This window comes from Penaeus japonicus, unplaced genomic scaffold (genome assembly GCF_977035675.1).
Source record: "Penaeus japonicus unplaced genomic scaffold, GWHDUDI00000001_assembly GWHDUDI00000012, whole genome shotgun sequence".
In the NCBI taxonomy this organism is placed as follows: domain Eukaryota; kingdom Metazoa; phylum Arthropoda; class Malacostraca; order Decapoda; family Penaeidae; genus Penaeus; species Penaeus japonicus.
This window is the reverse complement of record NW_028234414.1, coordinates 18,294,732-18,317,231: the sequence shown is the minus strand read 5'-3', so window position 1 is coordinate 18,317,231 and position 22,500 is coordinate 18,294,732. Positions and strand designations below refer to the sequence as shown.

Sequence of the window (22,500 nt, the reverse complement as noted above, 5' to 3'; positions counted from 1 at the left end):
CACACACACACACACACACACACACACACACACACACACACACACACACACACACACACACACACACACACACACGCAGATGAAGCGATAACCCACTCTGTTGATGAACACATCACTCTGAACCATTTGCCAAAGTTAGGGTTCAATTGCAACACCCCGTTCCTGCTGAGCCGCGCCTTCCCCTCTGCTTACGGCCATCCCCAGCCCATGCAGACGCCCACGAGTGCATGCTCCCATCCACAAGCAATCGTTAACTTCCGCGAGCTGTTTGTGCGTTACTCGTGCCTCCCTCTCCGGCTGGTTTAATCGCTATCCTACTATATTTATAAACGTTCAAGGCAAAAAGGTAAACACCCTCATATCGCATCGCCGAGATCCGTGTCATGCGGTGTTCAGTGGGCGACCCTAGTTATTTCTGGAACTGTTCAAGGGTGTGTTTCACATGCCTTCCCTTTTCATATTTGTTTGTCGAACTTCAGTCAGTTTTACTTTTTGTTTTATTTACTTTAATTAACGCTGTCTGAATGTTGACAAGAGAAGGCATAAGAGATTTTTAGCTCATTAACGCCTGTCACACGGAGCCCACATTTTATCAAAGAATATGATATTGGTTTGTAGTTCCAGAAAAAAAAAAGATGCTAGGCGATATATTTCGGAATTTGGGAAATGTAAATATATGGTAACTCTTTGAAGCGGAATTTAGTTACAGCTTTGATGATATACCCAGCTGCTTGTCAGACCCAGCTGTGGTGGTTAAGATTGAAACCCGCAACTTTCAGGTATTTGCTAACGGTAAAAAGTCTGAGCAGACATCGGAGGGTATTCGTGTTTACAAGAGGAGAGGAAGTTGGATGCCTGACATAACTTCCGTAAACATTGGTTGGGATACAATTATATATTTGTAGGTCAGATATTATATATTTCTTTGTACAATGTCTAACTGCAGTTCGAGTGCGTACTATCTCAGGCTTCACTCTTAGAAATACTGAAAATAAGTTGATGTAGGAGGAGTCGTAAATTTCGAGTCAGCCAATGCGTCAGAAAACATGCTATCAGTTTAACAGAAATGTAGGTGGAGATAGTTTATGTTGGCAAAGCATATTGGGAACTTTAAGGCACGGCAGAATATGTAGGAAATACTGAGAGGTTGATCTTTAATATGTTTTCACTCATGCCTCTTATTAACTTCTGCTACACTTGTGTTTATACCAATAAATAGTTCTCAGCATGATATAACCTATGCTGAAGCACAGCATGGTTATATTATGTTGATGCATTGGTGGTTAGCGTAAGCGAACCGAAGCTCCGAAGCTCCGATGCTCTTTCTTTCGGTAAGTTGGAAGTCCACCACGCCCCTTCCCCAATAAAACTATTAGATACGCCCCTGGTAGATAGGCTATCTTGGTTTGGAAAACGAGTGGCGATTTCCGTTTTAAGTGAGACACAGAATTGTGATTCTTGATGCACTGGGGAACCAGCTGGAGCTCAAGCCCGTGGTGATGGCACATCAGGCGGTTGATATAGTTCGAGTAAAAATTCAGAGACTATAAATACACGAGTCAGTCATCTTCAGGAGCCGGTGAAGAGGATGTTGACCGCTCATGTAAACAGCTTGTATTATTAGGTACACGGTGGGCCTTTAACCAGAAATGCTTTGCAGTTATTAGACTGTTCATGTACTGTTAAAGTTACGACATAAAATATTTTATATGCGCAAAAGACTTTCTTTTTTTTAGCAAGACATGGAGAGCAGGTGTATGGAGTTTTTATAGACAATGACAAAATTAAACCTTGACATATGTGGAGAGCCTCTCTTCACATATATTTGTTTAGCGAGTTGGGGAATCACTCCTAGAAATTCTCGGTGTTTCTATGAACACATTCTCTCGCTCATTTATTCCTGGCAGCCATCATAAACATTTTTTTTATTTTTTCACTCCCGGCATACAGGTGAATCATAAGCGGGGCATGGGGAAGTTTTATCGATATAAATTGAAATATTTTACGAAGTGATTTAACCTTTATATTATTTGCTTTCTTCACAAGAAAGTGTTGATTTTCTAGATTGGAATTACTATCCAGTCCTTGATTTAGCAACAGACGAGCAAAGATCACGGTAAAGTAATTATCCCCAGCGTTCCGAGTTTACCAAAAAGGGGCATGAGGAGGAGGTTGGGCTAGGGAGAGTGGGTGAAGTGAGGGCGTGTCGCGGGTCGAGTGGAGGGAAACCGTCTGGATGCAGGTTAGAAGTGCGTCTCGCAACCTGTGGACGGGGAAGTCAGCCTCGTTCACCTCTAACCTCGTCTTGATCTGCCGGGTTGGCCACGGTGCTTTTGTCAAGGGGCGTAGGTAGACTTGGATCGGAGTGTGATCCAAGTGCAATGTGACGTAACGGCTGATAAATGACAGTTACCGCGGACTTCCTTCCCTTGGCAGCCAGATGACCCGCCTCGACGGCATCAGCTTACACATCATCATACCTGTTCCGTTACTCTCTGAATTGAACTGAGCCGTTAACGAATTGGAGTTCCAAAGAAAAAACATGCTCGGTTTGAAAATGATACACTGCCTGGAATATAATTGGTGTGATATTATACATGTATGTGTCCGACGTTTTTAACAATGAAGCACCTGTGGAGGAGAGTCGTGCCTTGTGACGATTAAATTACTCGAAAATAGTAAATGCAACAGTGATTAATTGCTTCTCGTGGCCAACCCCGAAACGCGTGTGTTCGAAATAACGACCGATCGATCGACGTGATACAGTTCGGAAAATTGTGCATGGATTAGGTGAAATACTTCAGTGGAAATCCAATGATTCAATCGGAAATGACCAGTGAGTAAATCGCACTGGTGTTGGTACTTACCATGATTTCGAGTTCGGCATTCGCAACATTCAGACAATTTCCAAGCGACTGAGTGCGGTAGCGGAAACACGTGTCCGCTGAGGGAGTGTTGTATCTTCTTATCTTCTTACCGCTTTTTGAAAAACTCTGCATCTAGGGTAAGAGTTTAGTTTTGTAGGGACATTGCGTTTATCGAGTATACTCTTCAGCAATTATTACAGACACTAAGAAGTGTATATGAATCAGCAACACTTTTTAATTAACTCTACAGTATTGTATAAGTAATTTCCAAATTATTTCACAATTTTTAAACTGTCTGTATTGGTGCGCAGGGTCACGTGGACTTGTTAGTTTGCATTACAGTACCTTTAGCATTTCTAATATCGCTGCGATATTTATCTGAATACAAAAGCTTGTTGCATGATATTAGTGGAAGGTGAATTGAAAAATTTTCCGGATCCGTCATTATTATTATGTCAATGTAATAGTAATTATCTTGAAACAGTGTATATTGATAATGAGGCTAAGTGGAATGGCTGGTTATATTAAAACTTTATATTGATTACTTATCCATATAATAGTTTTGATTGAACAAATAGTTCGATTATATATTGTTTTTGTAATGATATAATTGATGTTTCCAAGACATATCATTATAATATGGACAGTGATGGATTTACTGTGATGGTATACAACAGTATACGTAGCAACACTTGTCAAAAGAATTCAAAATATAATTAGACAAATTTCTACCTTTTTTTCCTCCAGCCCCCACCCCTCCCCCTGGAAATCACTCAATCCACCTCCCCCATATTAAGAGAAACCGGTATACAATTTATAAGCACAAATAAATAATCCAAGTGACAATCAGCTATTTGTAGAAATTATGTATGTTGTGGACAATGGCAAAAAGTAATTAAATAACCAGGTTAGGAAATCAAGGCCTTCAGGTATTTTAAGAAATCATAAAGTGTGCGATAGTACAATATCATTAGCATTATACCTAACTTGTGATGATGAGTTCAGCTTGTGAAGTGTAGGTGGATTGGAAATTCAGTGAATGAAGGATACCATAAACTTAGGTACAAAAATGTTAGTGGGTTCATTTGGTACAAGAAATCGTTAGTTCTTGTAGTACAGGCATTTAATAAAGTTGATGTTGGCCAAAAAGTAAAGGTTGAAGGATTTGTAGATTACATTTATTAAATTAATATAAGTGCATTGGAATGAAAAATAATATTTTTAGACACTGAATATTTTTCTTTTTCCATTTCAGACCCACCAACAGTAGTAGCAACACAAACCACAATGGAGCCTCAAGAAAAGCCAAAGCCACAGCATCATGTGAAGGAGGAGAGCTACACATCATCCACAACATCATCCTCAACCATGTTCCATCAGTCCAGCATGATGGAAACCAGCCACATTACCAGGGTTGTCATGAGCAGTGGAGGCATGGATGAGAAGAAACATAGCATGTCTGCAGCCACCACTTCACAGGTCCAGAAGGTCTCTGGACAGCCAGCAACAGAGGTGATTTCATGTTTTTTGCATTAGAGTTAAAAGATGATGAAAAATAAAAGATGAATTATTGATGCTCAGTTTATGGTAGATATAATTCATTGTGAAGCATGAATTTAATGTGGATTAAGTGCTTTCATTTGTTATTCCAATGGAATAAATTTCGAGCTCATTAATTTTTTTTTTCAAGGTTCACAAGGCACATTTCCAGGAAGTAAAGCAAGATGGAACTGCACCAGCTGTGGTCAGTGATAAAGTAAGTTTCACTGAAACAGTATTTGATTATCTTGATTTATATGACTCATAAAACTGATTATGTCAATGATACCCATAAAACAAGATTTCACCAGCTTCTTCACACTCAGGTAAGCATGGTGAAGGTTGAGGGTGACAAGGTTGTCCAGCAAGTGAGCCAGGATTCTGGGAGCATTCCTGTTACTCCTCCTCCAAAGAAGTTTGTAACAGGCAAGAGGAAGACAGCCCCTGCAAGATTTATCACTCCTCTTCAGAGTGTCATTGCCAAGGAGGATGACCGAATTGTCTTGGAAAGCACAATTGATGGTGATGCATAATTCTCTTTTTTATCATGATTTCAATAATATTTTGAATACATTCCTTATAACTTACTTGAAGTGCTCATTAAACTGCAAATTCCTTTATGCTGTTTATTTATTTCATTTTTGAAATGTTTTTTTTTGGTATAAAAAGAACTTAATGTCGTTAGTTTTGTAAATCATTGTTGTGATAAGGATTGGGAGGGGCAACCCAGATAGGTGATTTATTAAAATGAAATTGCCTGTATATATTCAATAATCTATTTTGTTCATAATTCACAGGTTATCCAGAACCAACTGTGACATGGACTCATAATGATGGCCCTCTCAGTGATGATATTCAAGTTAAGACTCAGCTAAACAAAACAACACTGACCATTCCCAGGGTCAGTCAGGGACATAGTGGACATTACACTTGTTTCATACAGAATGAAGGTGGCTCTGCTCAGTGCACCTGTGATGTTATAATTAAGAGTAAGTGCTATGAAAAGATATTTTGTATTACATTTACAGATTTATGATTTTGATTTTGTATTATTTTAAACCTAAAAGAGATAAGAAACAGAAACAGACTTTTTATAGCCAGTAGATTTATTCCCTGAAAGAGAAAAAGAATAGAAAAGAAAAGACACATGAATAGAAAGACTGTACATGCTCTATAAGATTATATGGGCAACAGTTTTGGAATTTTAAACTTCAGAATTATGTCAGAATTTATTATTACAACCAAAAGTGCAGACAAACTACATCCTTTGTGAACTAAACCAATTTTTACTTACTTAGTACTTATGTTTAATATATATTTTTCTGCTGTTGTATTTTATATTAGATTCATGAAAGGTTACAATGCTTATCTTGGCTTACACCTCCAATCAACAGAGAAACAGTTCCCACCCGTGATATCGAAACGGCTGCAACCTGTTGTGGTGGGTGTAAACGAACGACTACACATGGAGATCGATGTGACAGGTACCCCCTTACCTGAAGTTTCATGGATGAAGGATGGTCAACCACTCACTCCTGGTGATCACCTGACTCAGCGATCTGAGGGTACTAGACACCTTCTCATCATCCAGGAAGGTACATAGTTAATGCCATTGTCAAAACTAGATGTAAGAGATACCTGCAAGTAGTGGTATTTGAAGTGATGAAGATGTCATGAAATTTTTATGGAAATTAATAGACATTTATAGCAAAAAGTTTCTATTTGATATACTTATTTTGATACATTATTCTGGACAATTGAATTTTCCACAGCTCAATTAGACGATTCTGGTCGGTATGGTGCTATTGCTACCAATCCAGCTGGTCGTGCAGAGACTCTGGCAGATGTTATGGTGACACAGCTGATCATAGATGAGACGCCTCAGTCACACAAGATTGTATTTACAGATGTAACTGACGAAACTAAGGTAAATATTATTTGCACTTTTCCTTACATTATTATGCTTCTCTGTACATACGTAACTGGAATTGAGCATGGACGATCGCATACCAGAATCCATTCATGGTGACAGAACATTGTACATAAACATTCTGATGTGCTAAATAGTGGATTGTACAGATCTTACCATGTTTGATTTGCTAGTTGTAAAATGGATATGACAGAGTCAAAATGCAGATGGTGATGGAAATTACTTACTTCACTTATGATATAACTGCTCTACTGATGACATTCCATAGGAAGATAGTCTGGAGTCATTCTTAAAGCAAGAACTATTGACTCAAATGCTAAAGCTATAGAGAAACTACCAAGTTGCAGAAAATATATGATGTATCACTGATGCTAGTACATCATCAGGCTGTAATGGAATTAGGTAGTCTTGAAAAATCTGTTCTAGTCATAACTTAGTTGATATTTAAGTATTAGTGACTCCAGAATAAATTCCTATTATCTGGATTATTATTTTCAATAATCCTGATTTTTCTTAGCACTAGTAGATGGCAATCACATTTTTCTAGAAGTTCTACAACATTCTTGCAACTGTGTTTCCATTTTTTCTATATACTCTTTATTGCAAAGTTTTATGCTTTTACTCTCTTCACATGCAGTTTTGGTTTGGGATATAAAGAATGAATATTTCTGCACTTGCACATCATTTCTTTTTGTATATATTCTGTTTCTAATTTCACTTTGGTGGAGGACAAACTGTTATCTATCCTTTTTCATCTTCCTACTATACAGAGAAAAAGTGAATCTATGGAAGAAGGACATGTGAAAACAATAAAGCGAGCAATAGAGGAAGTTGCAGTTGAGGCACCGTCCCCTACCTCTCCTGTTAAAATGTTTAAAGCCCCCCCTAAAGCTCCTGTCAAACCCCCCATTGCCCCCCCACCATCTCTCCCAGCACCCCCAATCACCTTACAACAATCTCCTGAGGCTGTAAGTGAGGCAGAGGAGGAGGTGCGAAAGCCTCCAGGTAAACTGAAGAAGGCGTGGCCACCAGCACCTTCAGATGATGAATTTGAATGTACAACGCGGATGGACACTAGTGTTGAGATAGTTAGTAAGAACGTATCATCCCTCATATCTTCTTTCTCTGCAATGGAGGCTCAGTCACCTGCTGTGCCAAGTAAACCTAAGCCTGCCCCCAAACCTTTTCCAAAACCTAAAGCACCTGTTCAGCCAGATATCTACCTTGAGCCTGAGCCTGAACCAATATATGGATATGTAAGTCAAGAACCAGAACCAGAAATAAAGGAGGAACCTAAAGCTACACTCCCTGCTGAACCAATCCTAATTCCTGAACCAGAGCCTATTTATGAAGAAGTTGTAATGCAGTCTGAAGCAGAAGTTGTACCAGAGCCAGAAATAGAATATACAATTGAGCATTATCATGAACCAGAGCCAATGAAAGAGGAAGAAACTGTACCTCAGGAACCAGAGGTTGGCTTCATTCCAGAAATATTGCCAGAACCAACACCTAAAGAGGAAGAAATCAAACCTTTGTCTCCTGTTCCTCAAGTAATATCAGAACCATCAGTTATTATCAGTCCAGAGCCAAAACCTGTAGAAGAGTGTACTGAAGAACTTGATGTCCCAGAACTTGAACCAATTGTTTCAGATGAAGAAACTAAGATATCAAAATTAAATCCAAATGCAGCTGAATTTGAACCCAGAATAGTAAGAGAAGTAAAGACAGATGTAACCTCAAGTGAATCAACATTTTATGAAACAAAGAAATCTATCTCATCATCCACTTATTCAACAGTTGAAACCAAAGTGTTTACAACTGGAATAACAAGTCCTCCTCCTGAACATCCTGTAGAATTGAGCTGTGATATTAAAGTAGAAGCCACAGTTCCATCCCTACCAGAATCAGTAGTTGAAAAACCCATTGTTCCTGAATCCTTTGTTCAAGAACCTGCACAGCCAGCAGTATCTGAAATAATTCCAGAGCCAGAAATTCCAAAGTTGGTAGATCAAGAACCCTTCATAGTTAAGGATAAAGCACCGGAACCAGAATCAGTTGTTCATGAGGTGGAGGAACCTGTTTCAGAACCAGTTGTTCATGAGATGGAAGAGCCTGTTCCAGAACCAGTAGTTCCTGAGCCTCTCCCTGAGTATGTGGCTCCTAATTTAGTACCAGAGTCAGAAATTATAGAACCAGTGGTTCAAGAATTAGTACCAGAGCATGTGATTCAAAGTTCAGTTATAGAACCTGTTGTACCAGAGCATCAGAAACTTGTCGAGCCTGAGGAAGTCATGTCAGAGCCAGTAATTTCAAATGTAATGCCTGAACCTACTATTTCTGAGGCAGTTGTAGAAGTACAACAAGGTGAGGATACTATTGAGTATTTTGTTCCTGAAAGTGAACAGGTTATTGAATTTGTACCCTCCCCACTACCTGCTCCTAAGGAACCTAGTCCAGAGCCTGTACCAATTAAAATGGATCCTAAACCCACATTACCTGATGCTAATGTTGAATTCACTGCTGAGCCAGTAAAGGAAATGCCAGCAAAGTCATGGCAATCAAAAATTGAATCTGGAACATATGAAAATAAGGCACAGTCAAATTTTAGTTCAACATCCCAAATGTATTCCTTCTCTTCAATGTCCTCTGATACAAAGACCATGTTTGTTACATCATCAGATGTGCAGACTAGGACATTTTCTCCAATGCCCCTTCAGCCACAACCAGAAGTTGTGAAAGAACCAAGGAAACCACTCACTCCTCTCATAATGCCTGAAAGAAAGTCAAGTGTAGAGGAAACAGTAAAGCCTCCAAAAGCTCCAGAACGAGATGACACAAAGGAGCAAAAGAAACCCAAAAAGAAAAGAGAATCTGTCATCCAGATTGCAAAGAGATTGGAAGAAACAATTGTGCCAATGTCTCCAGATGAAGTACCAGGCGGAATTCGCATGTTCCCAAGTCCCAAGCAGCCATCAACTCCTGTCCGTGAGACACCAACACCAACGAGAGAAACCTCATCTGCTAGGGCAACACCTACTATTGAAGAGATAATGACCATTGAATTTAAACCAGAGAAATTCCCAGAACTTGAACCATTTCCTTTTCAACCTCAGGAGGCTCCCAGAAGAGAAAGACCAAGGAGTTTACCACCACCTATTCCAAGAAAATTTATTCCTGGTACTGTTACAGACAGTGACTATAGTGAGTATGAAAGTGACATGGAAAGTGAACAGCGACTTCATCTAAAGAAAATTAAATTTGATGCCTCTGCTAAACAGGTTGCTAGACCTCATTCAGTTGGCCGTGATCCTCTTCCACCTTCAGCATTTGATAGCCCCCCAGTGTTTGAAGGAGGAATGAGACCAGTTGTACTTAAAAAAGAGGAAGAGATAGTCAAGACTAAAAAATCTGTCACTCCAAAGATAAAGCCCAAGGTAGTAGAAAAGTTCTTTGCAGCCACTGGAGCAGTAGAACATGAGATAGTGAAGCCAGTACCAAGAAAACCAAAGAAGGAAACTATCCCTCTTCCAACAATAGTACCTATAGATAAGCCGGATCAAAAAGTAAAACAGATAAAACCAGTTGTGGTACCTCAGCCAATAGTAGAAAAACCTAAAGTAGTGAAACCTGCACCACCAGTCCCTGAGCCAGCAAAGAAAAAGGAGGAAAAGATTGTAGAACCGCAAGGAACACTAGTGAAGCAATGGCCACCAAAACCCGAAGGAGAAGATGCAGCATATCAGGAATCTGCAGTGGGAGGAAGATCAGTGAAAAGTATGATTTCTTCTTTCTCCGAATTTAGTTCTCAGGAAACTTCCATATCCTACCAGAAACGGGAAACCAAAGTTATGAAGCAAGAAACTAAAGTTTCCACTCAACCTTCTCCAGTAGTAGTTCCAAAGGCAGAACCTACCCCTGTTTTTATTCCAAAATCAGAAGCACCTCCAGCTCATATTCCAAAACCAGAACCCACTCCAGTATATATTACACCTGAGCCTGCTCCAGTGTATGTAGTGCCTGAACCTGAACCTGCTCCTGTGTATATTGAACCTGAGCCTGCACCTGTTTTTATTGAACCTGAGCCTGCTCCAGTGTACATAGAACCTGAATCTGCTCCAGTGTATGTAGAACCTGAACCTGAGCCTGCTCCAGTGGTTATTGAACCAGAGCCTGCTCCTGTGTATGTTGAACCTACACCTGAGCCTGCTCCAGTGTATGTTGAACCTACACCTGAGCCTGCTCCAGTGTATGTTGAACCTACACCTGAGCCTGCTCCAGTATATGTTGAACCTACACCTGAGCCTGCTCCAGTGTATGTTGAACCTACACCTGAGCCTGCTCCAGTGTATGTTGAACCTACACCTGAGCCTGCTCCTGTGGTTCTTGAACCAGAGCCTACTCCTGTGTATGTTGAACCTACACCTGAGCCTGCTCCAGCGTTTATTGAACCTGAGCCTACTCCTATGTATGTTGAGCCCACACCAGAGCCTCCTCCAGTGTATGTTGAACCAAAACCATTACCTATGCCAGTTCCTAAACCAAAAGCAGTTTCACATCCAGAACCTGCTCCTATCATATCTCCAGAACCCACTCCAGCAGTTCCAGTAGATGTGACTTTACCTGGTTTTCGTTCAGTCCGTGCGCCAACACCAAAGCGTGGTCAAACTCCAGCTAAATCAGCTCCGACACCAGCTCCACCACCTCCATTTGATTTAGTTATATCCCAGGATCCTGTGGCAAAACCAGCACCTATTACGAAACCAAAACTGGCACCTGTTACCACACCAAAGCCAGCACCTGTTACCTCACCAAAACCAGCACCTGTTACTTCACCAAAGCCAGCACCAGTTACTACACCAAAGCCAGCACCTGTTACTACACCCAAGCCAGCACCTGTTACTACACCCAAGCCAGCACCTGTTACTACACCCAAGCCAGCACCTCTTACTTTACCAAAGCCAGCGCCTGTTACTATACCTTCTGTACCAGCAGTAAAACCTGTCTCCAAAACAGCACCAAAACCAGTACAAGAACCTGTAAAGAAGACTGTTATGAGGACAGAAGTCAAATCTAGTGTGAAAGAAAAATTGATAAGATCCACAGCTGGAAAGGTAAGTGAGAAATGGCCTCCAAAAGTGCAAGAAGTAGAAACACCAAAGGCAATATCATCACTAAGGACACGTTCTCATTCTTTAGAAAGACCACCTGTGACTGAGCCTGAAGTTTTACCCACAAGGCCACATGAAGCCCCACCATCTGTGTATTGGTCTAGCAATATCACTGTTAAGGAAAAGAGAATGTCATGGCCACCACAACCAATGCCTCAGACCCAAACTATCACCACCTCTTCAGTAAGAGAATCTACGAGCAGAACAACTCAGGAAGAGATAACTCAAACATCCCAGCAAACTTCCAAGACAACTCTGGAAAAATATGATGCCAAAACAACTCTGGCAAAACAAGATACGGCACCAGCCCCAACTCCCCTTGTGATAACACCTATGCAGTCTGGAGTCCAGAGACAGCCAGTATCCATAGCACCTAAACAAGGCCCTGTTCTCCCATCAGTTATAAAGATGACACAACCAATAAAGGAAAATACTATAAAACCCAAAGTTCATGCAAGAGAAGGATCTGTTACATCATCTATTTTCCAACTCCCTCCTTTGGAACCTTTCCCATTTACTGTAGATCCAGATAGGGAAAAGAAACCAAGGGGAAGAGCCCCATCTATGCCCAGAAGGTTTATTCCAGGCTCATTCACAGAAAGTGAATATGAAAGTGATTATGAGTCTGTACCAGGAAGTGCATCAAGACTATACATGAGTGATAGTGAGGCTGTTGGATATAAGCCAATGAACATTAAGTTGAAGAAAGGAAGGTCCAAGAAATCAAAGCAGCCTTCCCCTCCACCTCCTTCTGCTTTTGGTCCCCCACCATCGCTCGATACTCTTCCTCCGCCTGGATACCTTTTCTCTGATGTTGAATCTGATGTTCCAACTTCAAAGGAATCAACACCAGTCCCTGAAGCTGGTAGAATCCAAAGTAAGCATATTGTACAGACTGTAAAAAGGCTTGCTTCACAGATAACACCAGAGAATAAGTTGGGACAAAAAGTAGCTCCAATGCCTGCTAAACCAAAGACTCCAGTTGTAATACCTAAAGTAGCACCAGTCAAAAGTATTGTTCCACAGGTTGTGCCTAAGATATCAGCTGTGGCACCCAAAACAGTCATTGCAGCTCCATCACAAACAGTCAGACATACAGAGCAGATTCACATTCAGAAATCACAGGTACAGGAGCAAGTAACAGAGAATGTTGGTGTTGTGGGTATGCGAAAGAAATTTGAAGAAGCTGGTGGTTCATCTCCTACACCAAAAAGTGTAACACCTACACTAAGCCGTCATGCAAGGATACAGTCTCCATCTCCAATACGTGGTGGCCCTTTGAGTGAAACCCCTGTTCTAACATCAGACTATATTGAACATGAAGATAAACCAACACAGCCACCTTCTGAAAGAGTAGTTCACATATCACAAACAAGTGATGTGACTGAAAAGTCATCTTCAACTCAGGGTACTGTGAAAACAAAGCCCGCATCTCCTAAGTCTCGTAAAAAGACAGAAACTACTCAGAAGAGTGCTCTAGAGTTAGAAGAGAGTGGCTATGCAGCAGATACAGAAGGCACCTTGCCCCGACGTCATGGAAAGACTGTACAATCAACTTCTTCATCAAATATTAGCACTAGTTCATTTTCTAAAAGTGAATCATTCATGTCATCATCCTTTTCAAAGAGTGAAAGCAAAAGTTTCTCCAGTTCTGAGTTTAGTGGCCAACCCACTTCAACCTCATTCCCCCCTGGTTTCCCATCTGGTGGTACCCCAGGTACCTTTTCCTTTCCCTCGACTCCTGCCTCTTCAGTAGGTCAGACCTCGCACTTCTCCAGTACATTCAAGTCATCTGAAAGTAAATCTTCCCAGGTTCGTAAATTAGATTTCCCCTGGCGCTTTCTAGCGCTCGTTGGCCATAGTGTAGCATCATTCTGCAGTTAGCAGTGTTAGCTCTCGATATCACTAATAACGTCTAACCCAGGGTCATATTTATGTAGCCTTCTTGTTTCTTAACTTTGTTCTTTCTCTTTTTTACTTCTTCCTCTTCATAATGGCATGCAAACACTTCAGCATGAGCGTCAGAACCTGCATATTGGGCATACAATGCGCCTTTCAAACCAATATTCTTTTCTAATGAAATTTTCTTCCTGGACAGGTTAAAAAACTATGGTCATTTCCCAAGCTAAACTGCAATTGATGCAAAAAAAACGTGAGATTTTAAGTAAGTTTGTTTCTCCCTGTAAATGAGATTTTGTGTTTCTCTCCATCGCTGTGCTCGCCTGGCTGTAACCAATTAATATTTTATACTAAATACATAGTAAGCTATATAATCTAGCCTTGTGACATGTGCATTCTCTTGGGTCATCTTTCTTTTGTTTCCTTCCTGGTCTTTCCATTCATGTTTACCATCTGATGATGATTTGATCAGACAGTGTGATGTGCCATGAGCAGTTCCCCTCCTTGTAAGTACCGCAGAAGAAGACAGGTCACAAATAGGCCTAGGTGAATGAATTCCTTTTTAAGCACAACCTTGTGAACTTACCTGGATCATGATGCTTTCTCGATACTGTATTATACTTGGATATGTGGACGAGTTTTTATACTAAATTAGATTTAATGACCTTGAGCAAGTGTTGACCAAATGAATAACATACTTATTCTACTAAAGTTTGGCACCAAAAAATTCTTGTTTAAGAGCCGAAATTTCAACAGAACCTTTGCCTAGAGCCAAATATGTTTTCAGAGTCTGTAACATATTCTGCTAAATGTTGGCTGCCATTTTCTTCTTGCAGATGTTTACTAGCAGGTCAGAGGAGGTCCATGAAGAGAGGCATGGAGGAGACCAAGGTCCCAAACCCACCCCAGAAACCAAACCAGCAAAGGAGGACAAGAAACCAAAACACGAAGAGTTCAGAAGAGAAACACATGGACGTCCAGGAACAGGCCCTTATTCTGAAGACACATTTTATGCCATGAAGGATGAGAGTGATATTTCTACTGAAGGGGGAAGAACTAAGAAGAAAGTCGAGATGAAAAGTGAAACACATGTAGAGGTTATGTCAGATAAGAAAGTTGAAGTCTTTGAGAGCACAAGTGTTGATGTCTCACCAAAACCCAAGAAAAAACATGTGGTAAAAATGGAGCAAAAGCACGAAAAGAGAGCAGTTGTGGATTCAAAACCTGCTGAACAATCTGCACCTGTCCCTGCTTCAGAAACAAAAGTAAAGTCTAAACCTGTAACAGAGCAAAAACTGAGTGAAAAAGAAATAAAAGTAACATCATCAGTCAGTGAACATAAGGAGCATAAAGTAAAACGGTCATTTATATCAGAAAAACAAGATTTACCCCAAGTTTCTAAGCCAGTGAAAAAGACAATTCCAAAAACAGTGCCTGAAACGGATGTGAGAGCTCCAGTAAAAGTCCCCAAAATTGAACCTTTAAAGTCAACAGGTCTAGTTAAACAGGCAGTCACTATACAAGAAAAAGAGAAGATAGAATTAGATTTGAAACCTTTCCCATTTGAACCTGAGCCTGAGAGACCAAAAAAGCCTAGAGGACCTCCACCTTCTCAGCCAATCAGGTTTAAGAAGGGGGAATTCCATGATAGTGACTTTGATAGTGATTATGAAGGAAAAATACCATCTAAATGGAAACCTGCAGACAGTGATGCTGAAGACAATGTTTATGGGAAAGTTCAACCACCACGTGGAAAGTCAAAACTTTCACAGCCACATGAGAGAACACCAACACCTCCATCAGCTTTTGACCAGCCACCACAATTTGAGGGACCAGCAAGGCCTAAAATTGATTTTCCTGAATCTGAAACTGAGCCAGAACGAGATGTGTCACCAGAGATTGTCATTCCAGAGAAAGTAGAATATGTAGCTCCTCCTGAGCCACCGAAGATTGCCCCAAAAGAACCAAAGATTTTCAAGTCACAGCCACCTAAAAAGGAACCACCTAAAAAGGAACCTCCGCCTAGATCACCATCACCTGTTTTACAGCCAGGTACTCCCCCTGAGGAACTTTATGCTGAAAGCAAACCTAAGGAATCACCATTCTCAAATGCAATTGGAGTTGAGTCAACAAAGATAACAAAGATAGCAGACTCTAGTGCTTATCATAAGCGCTTTGTCACTATGCAGCAAACAACTCGTGTTATAAAGTTCACTGATTCCAGGACAGCAACAACTTCAACTGAAAGTCACCAGACATCATCCTCTGAACGGAAATCAAGGTCTACAAAGAGAGAAGAACCAAAAAGGGAACCATTACCAGCTTTAGAACCTTTCCCATTTACTCCTGATCACCCAAAACCTAAGAAAGATAGGGGTGTGCCACCACCAAAACCCAAAAAGTTCCAAAAAGGTGAATTTACAGAGAGTGACTATGAAAGTGACTATGAAGGACGTATTCGACCAAAGTGGCAACCTCCCGATAGTGATGCTGATGACCCAAATTACACAAAAGTTAAACCACAGTTGAGGTCTGACAGGACACCCTCAAAAACAAGAGAGAGAACTCCAACTCCTCCAACTGTTTTTGATGTTCCACCTGAAGAAGGACCTTGGCGTCCATCTGTTGAGAGAGTCGAAATTATTCCAGAGAGGGTTCCAAGCCCAGAAATTCTTATCCCACAAGAGGTTCCCAAAAAGGAGGAGGTAACAAAGAAAGTTGTTATAAAGGTTACCAAGACTACTGAGAAGCCTCCAGAACGTCCAGTATCACCTGAGTTACCTCCTCCAGGAACTCCACCAGAAGAAGGAGTTATTCTTCAGCAAACTGAGTATGTTGTTGACAAAGTAGATGTAAAGTCAAGAATGATACCTCCCCCAATGCAAGAAGTGCAGACTTATAAAGAAAAGCCATACACAAAAATTATTGAAAGAACAGAGAAGACATTCACTGATATTAAACTTGAAGAAGAAATGAGGATGAAGAAGGAGAAAATGGAAAGAAGAACAACTACTGAAACTGAGTATGAGCAAGTTCCAGAACGACCTCCTCCTCCAGTTGAGAAAGAGCAAGTAACTGTGGAAACTGAAAGGTTCATTGATCTAGAACCATTTCCATTCACAGTTGAGGAGCCTAAGCCTAAGAGAGATAAAGGCCCAGCACCACCAAAACCCAAAAAGTTTTACAAGGGAGAGTTTAGGGAGAGTGATTATGAAAGTGATTATGAAGGAAGGCTAAAGCCAAAGTGGAAACCAGCTGACAGTGATGCAGAAGACCCAGAGTACACTCCAGTGAGACCTCCACCACCTAGAGAACGAACACTTTCTAAAAGCAAAGAACGAACTCCAACTCCTCCATCTAAATTTGATGTCCCACCCCCATCAGGTGAGCCATTGAGGCCAGTCATTAAACCCGTAGATCAACCTCCTGTCCAAGTATATAGGGAAACATCTCCTGAAATCATCATACCTAAGATTGATGAGAAGAAAGTGAGTAAGACTCCAAAGGTGGTTCCAAAAGCTCCTGTATTAAAGGCAAAACAAGAAGAGCCAGAGAGGCCCAAAGTTCCGTCTCCTCCTTTACCTGAACCAGGACCACAACCTGAAATTGGATATGTTGATGGTGGAACAACAACCATAGTTCAAGAAGAAGAGGATGCACACATTCGAATGATCAAGAAAAAGATTGAAGCTAAGAAAGGTTTCCAGATTGATATTGATATTACAGATATATATGACTTTGTTTCTGAGTCAGAACTTGAAAAAACAGATACAGAATTAGGGAAGGGCAAGCAGTTACCCAAATTAGAACCATTCCCCTATGAGCCAGAGCCACACAGACCAAAACGTGAAAGGGGTCCTCCACCACCACAGCCAAAGAAATTCCTTAAAGGAGAGTTCAAAGGCAGTGACTATGAAAGTGATTATGACAGCAGGCCTATTGCTCCAAAATGGCTTCCTCCTGATAGTGAAGGAGAAGAGCCAATGTACAGACGAGTTGCACCCCCTGCTGGGGATCCTGGCAAGCGACGAAGTGAATCTTCAGGCAGGGATCCATCACCTCCCTCCAAGTTTGATCAACCCCCTCAATTTGAAGGTCCTCCACGCCCAGTGGTGGAACTTTCAGATATACCAAGAAGGGAAAGACGTGAGTCCTTGGAAGAATATTCGATCCCCAGATTCCCTAAAGTAGAATTTAAACCATTTGATCTGGAAGATGAAAATAGACATCATCCTCACGTCTCTCATACTACAGATACTGAAACAGAACCAGAAGCATTTACACAGCCTTTATCACCAACCAAAACTGGCATTGACAAAAAGTATGCTAAGTCTGCACAGAGTAAGTGGAAGTGTATTTTTTTAGTATTGATGTTAGCATAATTATGATGCTGTTCACAATCCAATGTTATTAAGAAATATGATAATGGAGTTGCATTATGTGACATTTGCTGAAATTTTAATTATTTGATGTTAAGATGTATTAACTTGCAATTTCAGAGGTAGTTAGCCACCAGTTTGAGGACATGACACAGACATTCCGCCACAAAGCCCAGAAATTTGCTGAGCAGCTAGTGACTGAGGTATTTGCTGCCAGGGAGGGCTCAGTTCCAGCTGAGCCTGCAGGTGAACCTCCATCCATGCCCGAAGAACTCAAAAAACAGTCCGTCTCACCAGTCTCCACTGCTGCACCTCCTACTGCTGCTGATGGACTTGCAACTGATGTCCAGGAACCCCAGGCTTACAGGGATGAATCCAGGGTCTCAGAATTTGGTGAGTCCCTATGATTTTTTTTTTTCAGTTAAGGCTTTGCATGAAAATTCAGTGGCAGTTGATTTTCAATACATTGTTAATGCAGCTTGGTTGCTCTAAATGAAAATGAGAAGTGAGTCATGCCCACCAAAGAATCAATTTCTCATTGAGAAAAGATTTCAAAGATGAAATATGATTTTTAGCTCCACAGTTCATTCATAACCAGATGTACATGTATATATTATCTGTTTACATAATTAAAGCAATGCAGACTATCAGATAAATTATGTAAGAATATGAGACAAAATAAGGTGATTAATATGACTTTATTAGAAGGAAATAATGCCAAGAATGTATGGTGATAACAGCTGCCACTGAAGTTATGAGCACTTCTTTTTTTTTCCTCTGGAACTTGAAGGTTATCTTTCAATTGGAAGTTCAGTTATTACAAAATTATTCTAGCACATAATGCTTTCTGCTTGTACTTAGGTGATGGTTTACCCAACTTTACTTGATTATTCATATTAGTGCATTATATATATGGCTATACAGGGGTTGTGGATGGCAAGTAATTTCTTTTGCATGTTATATCCCTTCACATGTAAGGCACAAAATGCTCACTTGGGATGCATGTAGGTATACTAATTGAAGGCTTGAGCAAAAAATTTCACCTTTTTCCTTTAGGCACAAAACACATTGATCCAGACACAGGTCTGATCTACTTCAAATATGACTTTGGATATGAGTTTGGAGTAATTCTACCTGGAGAGGCAAAGAAGTTGGAAAAGAAGAAAGAAGTTAATGGTGATCGCAGCACAGACATCCCTATCCCAGTAATTCATGAGAAATCTGGCACTTCCTGTAAATCTGAGATAAGCAGCACCAAGACAAATGGACACATTGTGACACCTCAGGAAGCATCCTTGCAAGAAGAGCCCCCACACTCAACAGGCAAGACCTTATCAACAGAGGCTCCAGAAGAGGACCACACATCTCCTCAGCCATCGCTGCAGTCAGACATCTCGGAAACAGACCGTGAGTATCAGCAGTATATGGGCAAGATGATTCCAGAATTTGTGCCCAAGAAGCAAGCACAGTTCCGTCCAATTTCGGGTGACCCATACTCAGATAGTGAGGCTGAGTCTGATCACCCAAGTCCATCCAAGATCTCAGAGCCAGTTCATGGTATTGATACAGGCCCTAAGAGATTTGTGCCTTTGGTTCCTGGTGCAGCAGTTCAACCCAAGTCAGTACGCCCCATCCACGATGCTCCAGTGGATCCGCTCAGCACAATCACAGAACTGGGAGGTACTGGTGACCTGTGTCCCTACGTCATGATGTTCTTCTTTCCATCCGCCTGCCTATTTAATGCATATGAATGACAGACTAACTCTTTTTATTAAGTTCTGTATTGCATGAAGATAATTTTAAGTTATTATAGATTTCTGTCTATAAAGCATTATAGTAGATATGTAGTAACAAGAATGGACATCAGGACATCAGTGTTTGGTGTGAAAGATATTCAGAGTACACAGTACAAAACATATTTGAAACAGAAATACCCTAACCACAGGAAACTTGTTATTAAGAAAATTTATCCCTCAATATTTTTAAATGAATACAGAATACACGTGACACCTAATGCATCCTAACCAAAGTAAAGGTACATTAAAAAGACTATCCATGAATATCCATTAAATATGCATGGCAAAGATTATTTTGTATTGATATATAAACATTTTGAAATTATTTTTATTTTATTTCCTCTGTAAACCTTATTTAAAGTAACAAATCACTGACAAGTCTCATTTATTAAATGGGATTGTGCTTTGTTTCTTTTTAAAGTTATAAACCTTTTGATTTGTAGCTTGCTTAACCAAACTTTGGTATGTAAGCAAGGCACAGCTCCTGTCTCCACATTGTGTTGCTAACAGCGCACTGTCCCCTCCCCCCTCACATAACTAACCCCTGGCATCTCTACCTCACCTCCTACAGCACCTGGGTCCCCCCTCAGCGCTACCCCCCCTTCCACGCCCTCATCACCCCGCTCTGGTCCTCTTACACAGCCTAAACGCCCTCCACAATACATCACGGTAAGTGAGTCTCAACCCATTTACACTTCTCACTCTTAGGTAAGTAGTAAGCACTATTACACTTTCTGCAGATTTTAGGTTAGATACAAATACCTTGCAGGAACGGATATGGTATCATGAGACACTATAGCCTACCTGTTCATACCCTGAATTGAAGTGTATGATGTAGATGGACTTCATTTTTGCAAGAAGTGAAATTCATACTTATATTTTATTGAATCTGTGATTTTTTTCAGATTCTAAATTTTGATTATAATGATTATGCATATAAACTTCTTTTTACTGCATGGAAAGATTCTAATCAGCTACTAATATATGACCTTGTGTCATGGTTATAAATCTGGCAACTTTCATTGGAGATGTCACAAGATATATTGTGCTATCACTAAATAATGCAAATAAATGGTTTGTCTTTTATTGTATGCCATTTCATTGTCAAAAATAATGTGGAAGTCATTTGATATAACCTGGGGAATATGCCTCCAATTTTTGTTGTTAAATACATTTACAACTAAGAGTACTACATGTCTAGTAATACAATTCAAAAACACATGAATTATGTTCTTCAGTACCCACTCCCAGAGATACAGTCACACCAACCAACACTTACCCGCACAAACAAACACACATCCACATCTACAATCATACATCCACTCATCCACACATACAAACACACACAATCACACAGACAATAACACACGGTCAAACACACAATCAAACACAATCAAACGCACAATCAAATGCACACTCACACTCACACTCATAGTCTCACTCACGCTCACACTTACACTTACACACACACTCACACTCACACTCACACTCACACTTGCTCACTCTCACTCTCACTCTCACTCTCACTCTCACATACACACACACAGACACACACAGACACACACAGACACACACAGACACACACACACACACACACACACACACACACACACACACACACACACACAAACACACACACACACACACACACACAAACACACACACACACATACACACACACACACACACACACACACACACACACACACACACACACACACACACACACACACACACACACACACACACACACACACACACACACACACACACACACACACACACACACACACACACACACACACACACACACACACACACACACACACACACACACACACACACTCCTTAAAGATAATTTTGATGGTTGACAGGAATATTTATTGTGTCACCTATTGCCTAAAACAGAATATTTCTTTTTGTTTCATATCATATTATAGAAAGTGTCTCTCTTTATGTTTATTTTATGCAATATCTGTTTTCAAATATATCCTTCATGTCAGTGTAGCAGTTCAAGAATTCTGCAATTTATAACAAAACATATTTTTCACAGCATAGCAATTAACAATTCATGCTTCAATAATATATTAATCAAAACCTATGTAAGGAAGAATTAAATCTGACACATATTTTTAAAACCCGTAAAAAAATTCCTGCAGCCATTACGCGACCTGGCGGTGTTGGTGGGAGAGACTCTACGTCTAGAATGCGTGGTGCAGGCAGATCCACCAGTACAAGTCACGTGGTCCAAAGGGGGCAACGTTCTTCAGAACGGGCCAGATTACCAGATAGTGTACAGAAACGGTGTTTGTAGGCTGATCATTCCTCAGGTGCTCCCAGGTTAGTGCCATCATTCAGAATATTTGTTTGAATTTATCATTAGATATTTAAAACTTTTTTATTGTGAGTAAAACCGTAGGAAAGGTATTTTGTTTTATATATTTGTTTGCAAATATGTTTCTTTGATTGTTCCTTTTTTTTGGTTTATAATGCTTTTCCCTTTTTCACATTAAAGAGGATGAGGGGGTGTATACCTGTACAGCTGTAAACCTTTTGGGGGTGGACTCCACCAGCGCCACAGTCTGCATTACAGGTGAGAAGAAGTAATCCTCACGCCACATAGAGTCTACTTCTGCTACTCCTGCTGCTGGTACTTCTGCTGTTGGGGTTTCTCAGGAGTTCTGTTAAAGACTGTCTTTGGTGGTGGTGGTATAATAAAAGGTAGCAAATATGCTACTGTTGTGCCTCTATTCCACTCCCCCCCTTGCCTTTGTTCTGTCTAGATTTCAAACACTACATTTTTGCAAACTCAATTTGTGTAGTGTTGGTGTTGGCATTAGTTTCTTTTGTGACTCTCCTGGTGTAGAGAAATAACAAGGGGATTCAGCTTAGTTTAGATTTTATAAAAGTTATTTTCATTGG

The 22,500-nt window shown here is 40.5% G+C and overlaps 1 protein-coding gene across 1 annotated transcript in view; it reads left to right on the top strand.

The window, feature by feature from the left end:
- zormin (spectrin and immunoglobulin domain-containing protein zormin) overlaps positions 1-22,500 on the top strand; it is a 215,550-nt gene that overhangs the window by 191,781 nt on the left and 1,269 nt on the right. The window contains 13 exon segments of the mRNA XM_086542137.1: positions 4,123-4,379; positions 4,558-4,623; positions 4,733-4,928; positions 5,204-5,395; positions 5,801-6,001; positions 6,179-6,333; positions 7,107-13,316; positions 14,240-17,744; positions 17,903-18,175; positions 18,839-19,462; positions 20,150-20,247; positions 21,738-21,918; positions 22,094-22,500. The exon segment at positions 22,094-22,500 is cut by the window's right edge and continues 1,269 nt beyond it. Of these exon segments, the coding sequence (XP_086398263.1) occupies positions 4,123-4,379; positions 4,558-4,623; positions 4,733-4,928; positions 5,204-5,395; positions 5,801-6,001; positions 6,179-6,333; positions 7,107-13,316; positions 14,240-17,744; positions 17,903-18,175; positions 18,839-19,462; positions 20,150-20,247; positions 21,738-21,918; positions 22,094-22,185 (12,050 nt within the window). The 3' untranslated portion in view covers positions 22,186-22,500.